The sequence below is a fragment of the Camarhynchus parvulus genome, chromosome 5, assembly GCF_901933205.1.
Source record: "Camarhynchus parvulus chromosome 5, STF_HiC, whole genome shotgun sequence".
Classification (NCBI taxonomy): Eukaryota; Metazoa; Chordata; class Aves; order Passeriformes; family Thraupidae; genus Camarhynchus; species Camarhynchus parvulus.
This window is the reverse complement of record NC_044575.1, coordinates 40,739,513-40,752,896: the sequence shown is the minus strand read 5'-3', so window position 1 is coordinate 40,752,896 and position 13,384 is coordinate 40,739,513. Positions and strand designations below refer to the sequence as shown.

The following is a 13,384-nucleotide window of genomic DNA, read 5'->3' as shown; positions in this document are numbered from 1 at the left end:
AGGAAGTTTGGAGAAGGTGAGCCCAGAATCTCAGAAAAGGTGAAAAATGAGAAAACTGGGGCTGAGTTAATAAAAAAAATTAGTGCTAGAGGCAGTACTGTACAAAGTCAGGAGTAGTTCCGTGAAAAGCTGCAAAGGACATGGCAATACAGGATCAGAATCAGGACAGAGATGTAATTTCCTAGGAAATCATGGAGTGCAATCCAGTATTTTCTGATCTCATTAGCTATCAGCCCCACCTGCAGAGTTCACCTCTAGTTCCCCACTGTGCTCTATAGAGTACTGTACCTACTACAGCAATCAGAAGCTCTCTATTTCAAGTGGCAGCAGACAGAAAAAATTCCAGCCTCCACTGTGGTATTTGGGTGCTAGGAAGATGCCATAGAGAGGATTATATCTGCTGTATTTGTGTCTCATTTACCACTGATGTTCTGACATCTGTTCTGAGGTCAGGAGGAATGTGGGACAAAGGTTTTGTGAACCTTTGCATTAAACAGTAAAATACTGTCCAGAATTGGATTCTGTCTCTGCCTTAGATGTTCTACAGGAAACCAAGTCAGACACTTCATTACAAATTTTTCATAGGTGGTCATTAATTGTCTACATCTAATTCCCCAGGGGGCAGGGTTCAACTAATTTACAGGATGTAATTTACAGACATGCTGAATCTTTCTGGTGAAAATGACTAAAAGAACACAGCAAATTTGTACCAAATACATCCACCTATAATCTGGTCCCTTGTTCCCAAACCTGTAAAATGGGAAACAGATGCCCACTCACTTCACATTACATAGACATGGGAATAAATGCAGTTAAAGCTTCTTAGTTCTGTATAAACATATTGATGAGTAGCCTACAACACACACACACAAAATAAAAAAAATTAAAATTAAAAAAAAAATCTTAATTTAGAGCAAAATTCATGCATTGTTCCAAACAAGCAAAAAGAAGACAGAAATCAAATAGGCTGTTTATTTTTACTGGGGGCCTAATTTAGATTTTTGATCTATGCCTAAGACAGCAAGAATCCTGTGGAAAAATCTATGTGACCACACCACTGAAGACTGTTATCATCTGCCCAAGGAAGTGGGATGCAGATTGCACAAAAAATCTCAACTCTGGCTTTTCTGACTTCTGACTTTGTCATGATGGCATTCTTTTAAAAGATATTTTTAGCTGTAATGCATCTTTAATTATGTAATTCATATACATGTACATATGCGTATCCTATTTTAGTACAGGATTGTATCATTATTATTTATAAACTCAGCTTCGTGAAAAAGGCTTCAAGAACAGATGGCTTTGGGGGAACGATTCGGTAATGCAGAGAGTGCCACCCCGTGGTGCTTCCTAAAAAAGCACATCCAGAAGAATTGTTCTCAAATTTAGAAGTAATTGGGATGAAGTGTTTCTTTTAAGTTCCCTCCTAAATAAAATTCATTTTTCCTTTAAGCTAATTTTGACCAAGCCACTACCAAGGCTGAATTTCAACAAGGAGAGGGAATTATTTTTCTTGGAAGTTTCTTGTTCTGTCTTGCAAAATCACAGCCTACATAGGACAGTACATATTTACTTCAGAGAGAAAACTTCTTTCAAACCATTTTCCTGTAAGCCAACTTCTTTGAGCATATTTCAGATTTCTGACTCCTGGCTTTCCAAATTATATAAATTACCACAATATTTAAAATAATTCACATTCATACAGAAGAAAAATACTTTTTTTCAGAGATAGTTTATAGAGGTCTGGCACTATGTGTGGCAGCCACTACTCCTAGTTGCAGTCTGAGTAGATGCTACTCAGAAAAGAGGATTTCAGCTTTTTGGCAAACCAGCATGGGTGTAAACTAACAATTATACCTGCATCAGTTTTGCATCCAGGGTTCCCGGGTTTGGTTTTGGTTTGGGGTTTTTTTGTTTGTTTTGGTTTTGTTGTTTGTTGTTGTTGTGTTTTTATTATCAACAGCCTCCAGACTGCTGATGTTTTTCTCAAAAGCCCAGTTCCTAAAGTTATATACAAATATGAGAATTTTAGACCTTCAAAAGAAAATGAAGATAGGTTTCTGGCTCTTGCAGTCATGGGGAAATGGACCTGAAAAGTATAATCTCTTAAAAGTCTGCAATTAAAAAAGGATCACTCTGGAGTACTTTGATCATTTCAATGCAAATCTTAACCTGGGACGCACTAACTTTCCTGACTGATCTTTCTTTCATCCTATCAACTATATTTCTCTGCAACAAGAAGTAGGAGCTCAAAAAGCTGTCTGAAAATGCAGAAAATTATTTTTTTTTAAAAATCAAGGAAAAAAAAAAGGACTGACACACTCTGTCAAGTCAGGATCCTTCCTAACCTCTAAACCAAAGCTGAGAACAAAATGCTTTGCTTGCTTTTTTCTTCTGGATGGCTCTGAACCATGCACACAAGAATTTGGGAAATTAAAAAAAAAGTAAAGAAAATAACCTATAATGCCCAAACTACAAAAAATAAAATAAAATTTTAAAAATGGAAGAAAAACCAAAACAATGAGCAGCAGAGACATAAATCTGTGCTCTATAACACAGGTACTTCATGCAGGTTTGTCATCAAGGAAAAGTTTGTGCAGAGGAATGGTCCAGAGAGCCTTGGCCTTGATTCCACAGCATTGGAAACCACCACACATGAAACTCAGGAATGGAGTGTGTTCAGTCTACCTGGACCAAGAGAAAGTTCTGCCGAACCCCTCTACAGTCTGAGATAAGTACAAGCTTATCTGTCCCCTAAACTCATGTCTCAGGTCATTACAGTTGTCACAGAAGTTTCTGGTGCTGGCTAAGCAGTCTCTCAGACCTCAACATTCATTTTCAACATCATAACACTAAATAATGCATGAGTGCTAACAGGAAGGGGTGGGGGGAGAGATACCCAGAAGAACAGGGAGAAGGAGCATAATGGCAAAGACTAGGAACAGAGACACAAAGACAGTGATCAAAAAACACCAATGCATCACACTTACCCTCAGCAACATCATCATCCACGATGAGCTTGAGGCTCTTTCCTCGCCGCACCACCCGGACAGTGTGCCACTCATTGTCATTGAGTTTCTGCCCAGCATAAAGAGTTTCAGGTCCCTTGCCTGGGAAGGGTGATAGGTGCAGGAGTTAAAGCCAGACCCACAATTGCTTTCTCAATGGGAAAAGTCATGAAAATCAACTTGGTGTGATACAGACCAGTAGAGTGTACAGGTATATAATAGCCTCAAAGCAACCCTCACACCTACACCTTCCCAGCTCAGGGAATCACAAACCCTTCCACTCAGTCAAGTGCCTCCCTCCACAGAGCCCTAAAATCACACACATTAAAAATGGGTAGAAATCTCTCTTGTGCTGTGGTACTAATTTCCAAGCATCACACTGCACAGCACACTACAGTAATAGGAAAACAAGTTGATGACTGAAATGTCTCAAAGGGGATCCATTACAGTAGCATTTCGCTCTCCTAAGAATCTGGATTTACAACACCCCCAAGGTACTTGGGATTCTTTTCAAAGTTAAACACACTGGTCTTTCAACACTTCAGTATCAAACACCAGGTTGGTTTCAGTCTCAAAACAAAAAACAAAAACTCCACAACCCCCGCCAAAAAGCAATTAAAACCTCTCACAGAACTTCATACCCCACCTTTATAAATAATTTTTTTAAAAATTAGAATCTCAAATAAAACCATTCACCAACCTTGCTGATTGCTTTAAGGTTCTTTGGCAAAGCAGCCTAGATTTGAGGTGCTTACGTCACCCCTTGGATTACAGTCAAAAGAGAAAGAGGAGCCATGTCTTCTCCAAAAGGTTATACCATAGTTGCCCTTGCAAACAATGCTCCTGGGAAAACAGCACTAGTGCTACCCATATTTGTCTAGTTTTGCTCACCCATCACAGTTGACAGGCAATTACTTAAAAAATTAATTGTTCAGATTACAGGACCGGAACATCTCACTCATGTCAAATGGTAAGTGAAATTGAATAATGGTGTGTGCTAAATTAAAAGCATCTATCCTCATTTCAGTACAGTATTAAAGTGGGGGGTTTTGATCTAGGTATACCAGAAAATGTAGAACGAGCACAGCCAATCTTGTTGCGCACTGGTCTGGACCCACTGCCCAAACTGGCAAAAGGGAAACCCAAGAAAAAAAAAAAACAATGAGAGATATTGAACATATTTACAGAGATGGGATAGGGACACTGAGGCACTGCTACAGCTCATCATACTGCACTGGTAAAACTCATATCAGACAGTCCACAGCTCACAGCATGCACAGTGCCTAATGAGCAGCATTACTGTAATTGCTTCTCACCGAAGAAGGAGCATGGGCAAAGAAGGTGATGTCTCATTCAGCTAGGATTCTATCTCTAGTACAGGAATTCTTCAGAAGGAGACCAAAGTAAAATAAATATTCCATTACTCTTTTTGAAAAAATCATGCAGTTCATGCTAATAAAAAAGGAGATTAATACCTTTTTCAAATAAAGACCATTGCCAGCCAATTTTACCATAAACTAAGATGAAGAAAAATGTTTTTCTAGTGACCTAAAAGATAAGTGTCATTCTTGGATTAAAAGGATGGGGAGTCACATATTGAAGTTACAGAGAATATCTCCTTAGCAGGAGAAACCCATAACTCCTGCTGCCCCTGATCCATGTGCAAAGTCACATACCACACATGTAAATCCATCTGAACAAGGCAGCTAGATCACGGCCAGAAAGTTTAAGTTTTTGGCACCAGACAAGCAAAACTCTAAGAATCCAAGAAAGTTATGCTAGATTTACATCAGTAAGTACATTTCATCCTAAAGCAGAATTCACAAAATTATATTTCTATCTGGATAAACAGCGAAACTATTGTGTACATCAAAATATACAGCATATAGTTTTATAGTTACTATAGTTCTACACAGCCATTTCCCAGGTAGGAAGCTGAATGAGGTCACCTGGAACTGTGTGTTTATATAATGCTATCTGGAAGCAGGGGAAACAGGGGAGGGGTGGCAAATGCTTTCTAAAAAACCCAATTTTTTCCACATATCCATTAGAGCTCTGGAGGGCTCAGCCAAGAGAAATAGTCAGGTGTGCTAGAGTCTGCTCATTGGCAATGCAATGCTTTCTATGCAAGAGCTCTGTGTTCAGCATGGTTGAGTAACTCGGTTGCTGCTCTTCTAGTCCCTATTTTTCAACCCTAGCCTGACAAAACAGGGATCAGCTAAAACTGTCCAGGGTTTGACTTGTCTTGATGGCCACTGTAACACTTTCAAAACAAAACTGTGACACCAACAGAGGTTATACAAATATATTCTTAGAAAATGTAGCTTAACCAATTCAGAAATAAATGAACAGAAAGTTGCAGCATTCCCACATTTTCCAAACGAATAAGGTTGTCTACTTAGAAGCAATTGGTTAATAGCTTGGGCTAAAAATTTGAAAATTAAGCACTGCAGATATGAGTTACTTTATTATTTAGCTCCAGGTCTTCATCAGCCAATTTTATATTTGATCAGTAGAAACCAAAAAAAGTTTTAATACTTTTGTTCACTTACCACCCTCCTTTTTGCAAAAATGGGCATTGGCCTCTTTTAGTAGGACTACCCAAATAACACTACATACAAAAATTCAATACTTGAGCATGCTTAAGAGCATTCAGATAAGCTTTTCTGACCAAACATATCTGATCTTAAAAGAAAACACTAAAAATTATTATTTTACTCTATTCGAACTGGTTTATTTTCAAATGTTTTCAAGGTATTTAGGCAGCGGAGGGCTGACCTGAAAAACAGCAAAAATGCGTCCCCATTTTTCAAGAGAGAGCGTGCAAATAAATTTCTGCTCTTTGTATAAGCTCCCATTGAATTCTAAGTAGGTCCAAGAACTGTGTATGCAAGGACTTTCACAACTGGATACCAAAATTCATTGAGCATGATTACTACATGTGCCATTACTATACAGACATTTAAAAAGGCCTTGAAGATTCCTAGTCCAACAGTTGCTTATGCTGCGGAGAATAGAAAGGAAATGGGCCACATGTTCCTGCACCATAATGCTGTCCCTAACAACAATCTCCTGCCAGGCATTTTTGCAGTTTTATGGTTTTTTTCCTCCTTTCAAGCTATCTGCACATACATCATCCTTCAAAAAGAACAACAAACATATGAGGAAGCAAAACAGAAGATCAAATGGACAGAGAAAGAAATCTAGAGATTTGTATGTTCCCTTTGTATAACATTCTTTTACGATAAAAGACAAGAAAAGGCAAACAAGAAACTCTTGCAGCAATGAATGGCTCACCTGGAAACACTTTCTATTTATAATACTTTGGGCCACTGGGCATTAGGCAATTTCAACAATCTATTCCTTTTTATGCAGGAAAAGAGTAAAGGACAACATAACAGTAAACAGAACGAGACAGTTTTTCCTGCTGCAATAATGTAATAGTTAAGCTGACAGACCCTCACTCCTGTTGGTGTCTCTGATCGTCTTGGTCATTCCATCCCCTTTCCTTATCCTGTCTGAGGGTCTGTGTATCATATGGAATTGATCACCACGTTTCATTTTCCAACTCAAATGAGGCAGACTAGTGAATATTCCTTTTATGCTTGCAGTGGCAAATACTACTTAATCAGAAGCAAAAATATCTGTCTCTCAGCCATCCCTAAACTGTGGACATGAGTTCAGTTGCAGTTCAGGCTTCTTGAGCAAATATTACTTGATTCAGCCACAGTGACTCCTCCTCATTCTCCCATGAATCCTCCAACATCTACTCAAACTTTTAGGCATACTGTTCATAAAAAAAAAATTAGTATATGCTTTCAAACATGGAAGAACTCCATCCAATCTGCCCAAACATTATCTCTGTATCAAAGGTGCAGTGCTGCTAATTAATAGCTTGGCTCAAATAACCTATATAAAAGTGCCAAGAATACACATACCAAAGTATAAAGATTTAAAAAGCAGATCATGCCTCCTAAAAATGCCAAGTTGCTTTCTATGTGCTCCCCAAGAGCTCACTTGGTTCAGAACAAACAACTGGTCAGAGGAATGCAGTTCTGACAATACCTCTGCAAATGCACTGCTCATTCACCCTCAGCGGCTAACAGCACACAGAAATTCCTCTGTGAGATAAAGGAGAAAGAGGGTTAATCCCCTCTGCAGTTTCTCACAGGTGGATCAAAGTGTGCTTTTACTTTGGTGCAGGCTGCCATCATCCATTTATAAGATTACATGAGCTTGCATGAAACCAGGCTATCTTTATCATTGCATATCCTATCCAACACTACAGAAGTGGAACAGTGAAGTCTACAGAACACCACAAGAGCTGAACAGAAGGGAAATTGCCATATTGATGAGAATGGACAAGGTGCTTCCCTCAGTACAATTACAATGATAAATAATATAAATAATTCTACAGTGATACTAATGCTTTTCAAAGAAGACTCTTGGCAATGATAAGGTTTTCTCTGCTTTTACTTTTTCATTAAAATCCTTAACTACCACCTCAGATTTTTTCAGTGGAAAGATGAATCGTTGTGTCTCTTTTATACAAGGCAACATCCTGTCAGAATGCCATTAGTATTCCAAGAAAAGAAGGGGCTGGGAAGGGGAAGTTTCTCTGCCCCCCCCCTCCTTTTTTTTCCTTTTGTGATGGAGGGGGGCATTGGTTGTTTTCCTTCCACCTTTAAATAATGACCTGAGAAGTTGTGGTTTGCTGTACATGTGAACACAGAGATTTGTGAAACATGACAATGAATCACAAGACGTCAAAAAAGGAAGAAATGGGTGCAAGGACAAAGATGCAGGCAATTTTTCACACACCTTTGTGGCTTCCTGATGTGCAGTAAGTTCCTACAAAGCACAGGTCAAATATCAAAACACAAGAATGGCTCAAAAGCAGAGCTGGCAGCTGCTCTGAAAATCTTCAGTAATTCTCAACCTTGGTTAAATATAAAGCACTAGTGTAAATTTCCTTGTTTCTTTCAGGCAGCACTAGTATGGACAAAGTGTTTTAGGACTGCCTTTTCTTTGACCAGGATTTGCTGTTCAACACCAGGAGCATTGTTAATTCCTAAGAAACAAGTGGCAACTCCAGACTGTACCTTGCAGACATTTATCTAGCTATCCCAGTCCAATCAACCCATATTCTCATACACACACACTTGTTTTGCTCATATACAGGCTTTAGAATTCCTCTTTACAAGAAAATGTTGGCTGCTAACAGGGAATAAGCAGTTGCACTCCCCCTATAGATACTCAGTGTCTTCACTGGAGACCTTACCTGCAGCAGTCTTCCCATTTCCTCAAGGAGCAGGATCATGTCCATGTTCTACCCCACAAGTTTAAACAAAACATAGTATGCACTTAAGAAACAACCTTCCTGTGAGGCATGCAAAAAACTTTTATGTTTACAGCTTTACACAGTGGCTTTACTGTGAAAAGTCAATAAAGTTGAGATGATTTACATCAGCCTACCCAGAAGCAAAATTTAATTATTGACATCCATTCAGCAGTAAAAAGCATATACACAAAGTCCTTTAAACACCCACAGAGTCAATTAGCCTCACAAGTGCAAGTGAGGATTCCCTGAAACACCCAGACTAATCAAGTGCAGGGAATTAGCTCAGCAACTAACTGAAAACTAGCAAGACCACCCTACTAGATCTCTCAAACATACCCCCATCTCCATATAAACATATGGAAAAAAATAAGCTAGGTTTAATTATTTTCTGGACAATCAAAACAACCAAAACCAATCCCAACAAAGCACAACATAGTTCCTTGCTTTTGCTATAAATACATATATCACCATACTGAATAACTGTGATTTTCACTGCAGACACCCTGGCCAATAGCTGTAATAAGGTTCAGCACAGATTCAGGCAGCATTCAACACAGCTGCAGCTTTTTCATAAGGGTCTGAAACAAAACTTAGTGCAGAAATTAAGTTGCATGTCTTTCAGGTGACATGACTATAACTTGTGATTAAGAACAGGGAAATAATTTGATTGCATATATCGTACAGGACACACATGGTACAACTGTATTTATATGGAGGTTTTTCCATCAAAGTTAGTAGGTTATGCTCCTTGTTTACTTCAATTTCACTGCTGCTGTATTTTAATGCCTTAGACATTACATTGTGTATCAAATGCAAAATAATTTTTAACAGAAAAATGTTTGTCTTAATAGAAAGTTGATCCCCTCAAAAGGGTTTAAATAGAAATTTTAATGAAAGGATATTTCAACTCATCCAAAAATAGTTTTATTCTGATTTAGAAAACATCCAAAATATTTCAACTTCAAGCTAAATGAAAAAAAAATTCCACTGTTTAAATAAAAAATTAAGCATCATTATCTATTCAAGATAATTTTTAATGGTACTAGATGGTTTCCCATTTTTATTGAGTGAGTTTTTTCCACTTTTAATGAAAGGGATTTTATTTTATATTCATAATCAGGGAGGAGGTCAAAAAAGGACACGGAAGTATGTAAAATAACCTCAAGTATTCATGCTTTTTAAATTAAGAATTACAAGAGTTTAATTAAATTAACTTCAAAGTGATTTCAGTCACACTGACTCTATGTTTGTTTTCAGATAAGGCTGTCATATGAACCACTTCACATTTGCCTAACGCCTTAAACTGCTGTCCCTAAGAGATCAGGGCAACAAAAGCTTCAGTGTTGCTATACCAAGGAGTATAGAAGCTGCTATATTGTCACTCATCTACAACTTGCCTAAGGAATTATTTGTACACATGAAATTTTCACAGAGCAAAGCTCAAGACTACTCCTGGTGTAAGTGGGGCACCAGGCAATCACAGGAGCAGCATCCACCGCAGGGAGCACCACTAGAGGGAAGCCACATTCACTGAAGCTGCTGCTCAGACAGTGTTACGTGAGTACAAAGGAGTTACGGTACTCTATGCTGCTTTCCAGAGTTTCACCCACTGATTTTGCTTTGAAGACTACTCCGCTCCAGCAATTAATAAAATAACTCTAGAACTTCAACCCAATTTTGCCTCCAAAATAGCAGCTACCCATTGATTTCAGGTATATTTGTTTAATGGGTGTAATTTGCCAGCCAAGAAATGAGTATATGCAGAAATCCCAAATATGCAGAACCTCGTGAAGTTTTACCATAAGAGAGAGTTTCAAAGTAAACATTATAGCAACAACTATGCAAAGACTTTAGCACACCATAACAGTAATAAAGAGAAGACATTCTATTTAAAAGAAGCTTTACATTTTATTAGCTTTTATTTATTAGTGATGCAGTAAAATCAAAGCACGATGGAGGAGTGAAAAAGCTGGAGATTTAATTCTTCTCTTTCTTCCTGTGTAGATAAAATAACAGAAATACCAAACCCAAACAGCTTCACACTAATCCCATTCATGTACCTTACTTGAAACACAGATAGAGTATGTTACCAACAGTAAGACCTCTAAACTTTCTCTTCCTGTTTAGTTTCAAATCTCCATAAATGCTACAAAGCAAGTGAATTAATCATGATGATAGTGAGAAAAAGATACTGGTGATGAAGCTGAGACAACTGGAGTGAGCTGTATTCATTATACAAACACAAATATAGCAGCAATGAAATAATTTGACTGTTAAGTGCCTGTATGAGATTCAAACCACTTAGAGGGAAAAAAATTATGAATCAAATGTATGAGTATTTAAACCAAGAATTGACCCCTTTCCCTCACACCCCTTCTCAAAGATCTTTGCTTTTGCTATGTTACTAAGTAACAGGAAGGAAAGGGCTGGAAAAGCTCCTATCATCCCATTTAGTGAGTATTTCCATGCTCTAATTGCCTCTATTACTCCATTTGAAAGGATTATTTGAATTTTGGAATGATATGATTCCTAATGTAGAGGGGAGGTTTTGTACCTTTTAAAAGTATTATAGTAGCAACTTCTCATCTAAATCTGCAAAGCAAGGAGATCAGAAAGATGGATAAATCATACAGTACATGGCAATACAGCACCTTATGGTACTTGCACGTGTCTTTCAGAAAAGGATCTGAGACCACTTCCTAACAACAGGATAGCACCTTTGTCCCCCTCTTTCAGAACACAGAAAATAATACCAAAGAAAGGGTCTCCTCTTCCCAAAGGCACATGTGGCAGTTGAACAGAGAAACAAAGCTGACTCAGAGAAACAAAAAGCTCCTTGAAGCTCCAGTCCCAAATATTGCATTAAAGGTTTTTTTGCTCTTTTTTTAATGATCTTTAGAACACACTGCACAGTCCTCACCAACAGCATAGCGTTAGAACAGAAGCCAGTCCTGGTACCAACACTTCTTTATCCAGATATGAAAAGCAAAGAACAACATCATCACATGTTCAAAGAGCCTAAACACTTCTCTCAATTAAAGTACCTTTCCCTGTGGCACCTGTGTACCTGAGGTGTTACAAAGGCACACAGAGTTACACCTCCATTGCTCCTAGGAGTATGACATGAACTAGCTTCAGCCTCCCTCTAAGAGCATAACAGCATCACAGAAACTATGTCTAACAGATTACAGAGCCAGCAGGATTACAGTATTCTGCAGGGGGTACAAAACACTGCATATGCCCTTTAGCTTTAGCTCTCTTTTTATTACCTCCATTCTGAAGGATGTCACTCTTTTTATGATCTTTGGAGTTTTTTAACTTGTATATTAACCAGTATGTAAAAGACTACTGGGAACTCCGGGTGTATTGATTGGGGGAATATCAAAATGCATAGAAATCATACTATTAATAAGTACAAACAGCAACGAAAATTTGCGTGTGGAGATCCTTTGTGTTCAGATATTACAGGCAAGCTATGTGTGCATAACTAGTAATGCACATTGGTCCTCGTTCCCTGAAGTGAGAAACTACTGAGAGAAGGATGGTAAGTGGAACCTGGACCTAATATGGAAGAGTCTTTTTATTTCACTTAAGGAGCTATTGAGAAAGGATCAAACACTTCTGGAAAGCTGAGGGATCAGGAGTGCAGACTGCAGTGTTTAATGCTAAAGGCATTTAAAACTTACCCACCTCAAAGAGTGGCTTTCACAGGGAACAGAATAGAGACTTCAGCTGCTGTTACTTTTTGAAGAGTCATTGAGTATTCTCTCATTTCTTAAATAGGAGTGGTTAGCACAAGACAGTGACCATATAGCAACACAGATGACACTATTATGACTGAAATTTTTCCTGCTATTTAATAACTACAGCATTGGTATGTTTTTTACCTATTTAGATAAACCACATTTCCAGGTTACATAGCAGAAAACAAGTGCAATCCAATAAAAACACTTCATGGGGAAGTTCTACTTAATCTACCTATACAAGGAATAGAGACATAGAAGACTCTCTCCAAATGCCCCTTTATCCTTTCTCTTCTTGAGCTGCAAGTTAAAAACTTCATTTTGGTTGCCATCCTCTAAGCTTTTGATTTTCTTCTCAGTATCTGTAGAATTCTTTATTTATCCAGGACACTACAACACAAATGAAATCTCAATTTTTTAGGAGGCAGAATGTGGACAGAGTTGTGTTGCCAGCAAAAGTTTGGACTCTCTTGTCTAGCTGCAAATAATTTGTTTAATGACATTTAACCCTTCTATTTCCAAAAACCTTTTAGCAGTAGTCATAATGCATTCTCCCAAAAGAACTGGGACCCTGCTAGCATAAACCCACCTTAGTGATAGCAACAAGATCAGTATCCACGGATGAAAATCTTCCTCAGGTGCTTTACAGACACCACCAATCTCCAGTCTCCTGATTGTACTGACTGCTTCCTTTCTACCTAAACTGAGAAATCCAGATGAGAAAGACAAGTGGTGTGTAGACCTACAGGCAAGAGCCTCCTTATTTAGCTTAAGGAGCTATCAAGGAAGGATCACTGGCTTCTGGAAAGCTGAGGGATCAGATGTGCAGACTAAAGGATAGTTGAGGATTTACAGATAAAGATGACATCTGAGGCAAATATCGAGAACTCCTTTGAAATTCAGATTTTAAAAGTCACAGCTTTCATGTCTGCTAAGGAGCATGTAAAGGAAAAAAATGCCCTGGGAGAAGAAGAGGGAATTATAAAGTTAAGCACATAACTTCAAACATATCCATATCTGTGTGTCCTCAGTGCTCCCAATAGCAAACAGTGTAAGATCCAAACTGATGCCAACCCTCTTCTCAAGAGGATGCCATACCTCTTGAGTTACTCCATTTCATATTTATAGCTTCACAAAAATCCTCTATGCTTCATATAACATCTACATGTAATCCTAATATTGTTAAAATTAGATAGGAGTATACCAGGTAATTAATTGTAAGGAGTCATCCTAAAGGAGCAACATACCAGGAGAAAGAGAAAAGAGAAACAAAGCAGATCTCTTTCCACAGG

At 38.2% G+C, this 13,384-nt stretch overlaps 1 protein-coding gene across 14 annotated transcripts in view; it reads right to left on the bottom strand.

Annotated features, from left to right (window-relative positions):
- NRXN3 (neurexin 3) overlaps positions 1–13,384 on the bottom strand; it is a 964,190-nt gene that overhangs the window by 539,521 nt on the left and 411,285 nt on the right. For all 14 annotated transcript variants that reach the window (XR_004060782.1, XR_004060783.1, XM_030949965.1 and 11 more), the window contains one exon: positions 2,991–3,110. Coding sequence is in view for 12 of the 14 variants with exons in the window: in XM_030949965.1 (XP_030805825.1) it covers positions 2,991–3,110 (120 nt within the window). In the remaining 2 variants the exon portion in view is untranslated. The remainder of the gene's footprint in view (positions 1–2,990; positions 3,111–13,384) is intronic.